General features: G+C 72.5%; 1 protein-coding gene across 1 annotated transcript in view; it reads right to left on the reverse strand.

Moving 5' to 3' along the window:
• Positions 1-1,111, reverse strand: part of H696_04032 (hypothetical protein) — a 2,571-nt gene extending 1,460 nt beyond the window's left edge. Inside the window, exons 1-2 of the mRNA XM_009497903.1 lie at positions 335-1,111; positions 107-171 (exon numbers count right to left, since the gene is read on the reverse strand). Coding sequence (XP_009496178.1) covers positions 107-171; positions 335-1,071 — 802 coding nt within the window. The 5' untranslated portion in view covers positions 1,072-1,111. The remainder of the gene's footprint in view (positions 1-106; positions 172-334) is intronic.

Below are 1,111 nucleotides of genomic sequence, written 5' to 3' on the forward strand. Positions count from 1 at the left end.
GGGGAGGGGGGCGCAGGCGGGCCCGGGGGCGGGGGGGGTCAGGGGCCGGGGGAAACAGCGAGGGGGGGGGGGGGGGGCGCAGGGGACGGGCCAGCATGGTGGATACCGAGAATGTTGGTCGAGGAGGGAATCAAATACATGCCCGGGGGCGGGGATCGCGACAGATTTTTGCTGAGGCGGGAGCCATGCGCAAATGGCGCGGCACACGGTCAGTCGCGGTACGGAGGCGAGGGAAGTGGCGAAGCACAGGCGAGGGGGGCGGGCAGGGGGGAAAAAAAGAAAAAAAGAAGGGGATGGCGAGCGGCCGGGCCGCGGGCCGGGCCAGCGCACGCACAATTCAATCAGCAGCTGATACCGACGGAAGTACTCGCGATAGAAGGGCGTCATCATGGGCCGCAGGACGGCCGGGTCCTGGTAGTTGATGCTGTCCAGCCGGGCCGGTGTCAGGGTCAGGTCTGGCGAGGAGCTCGGCGGCGACACGGTGGACGCCGGGGCCGGGTGGCCGGCCGGCGCCTCGCCCAGGGTGCTGAGGGCCGGCTTGGCGATGGTGGAACTCCGAATGCGGCTCAGCAGGTTGGACAATGCCGGCCGGCGAAGGGGGTCATCCTGCGTGGCTGGGCCGCCGGTGCCGGGGGGCGGCCCAGCCGCAAGCGGGGGCGATGATGAGCCGGCAGGGGCCGGCGCGGGGGCCCGGGTCGGCGCGGGGGCCGAAGCTGCCACAGGGACGGGCACTGACACCGGGGCGGGGCCGGCTGCCGGGGCCGCCGGCGGGGGCTGAGCCGGGCCATATGCTCCAAGTGGATCAAGGAAGGGGACGTCGGCCGTGGCCGGGGCGCCGGGAGCGGGGGCGGCTGGCGTTGGGGCCGGATTCGGGCCAGTGCCGGTCCCGAGCAGGAGATCCGCCAGGTCCGAGTCCAGGGGGGGATGCGCATCCACCGGCGGGGACAGCTGGAAGGAGGCCAGCGCCGCGTCCAGGGGGGAAGTATCCCCGGCGGCGCTGGCAGCCGAGGCAAGCAGCTCTGCCTCGGAAATCAGCTCGTCGCCGCCGCTTCCCGCTAGAGGATGATCCATGCTGCGGAGGGCTGGGGAAGAGCGAAGGAGCTACAGCGGG

This window comes from Fonticula alba (assembly GCF_000388065.1).
Source record: "Fonticula alba strain ATCC 38817 unplaced genomic scaffold supercont2.6, whole genome shotgun sequence".
In the NCBI taxonomy this organism is placed as follows: domain Eukaryota; order Rotosphaerida; family Fonticulaceae; genus Fonticula; species Fonticula alba.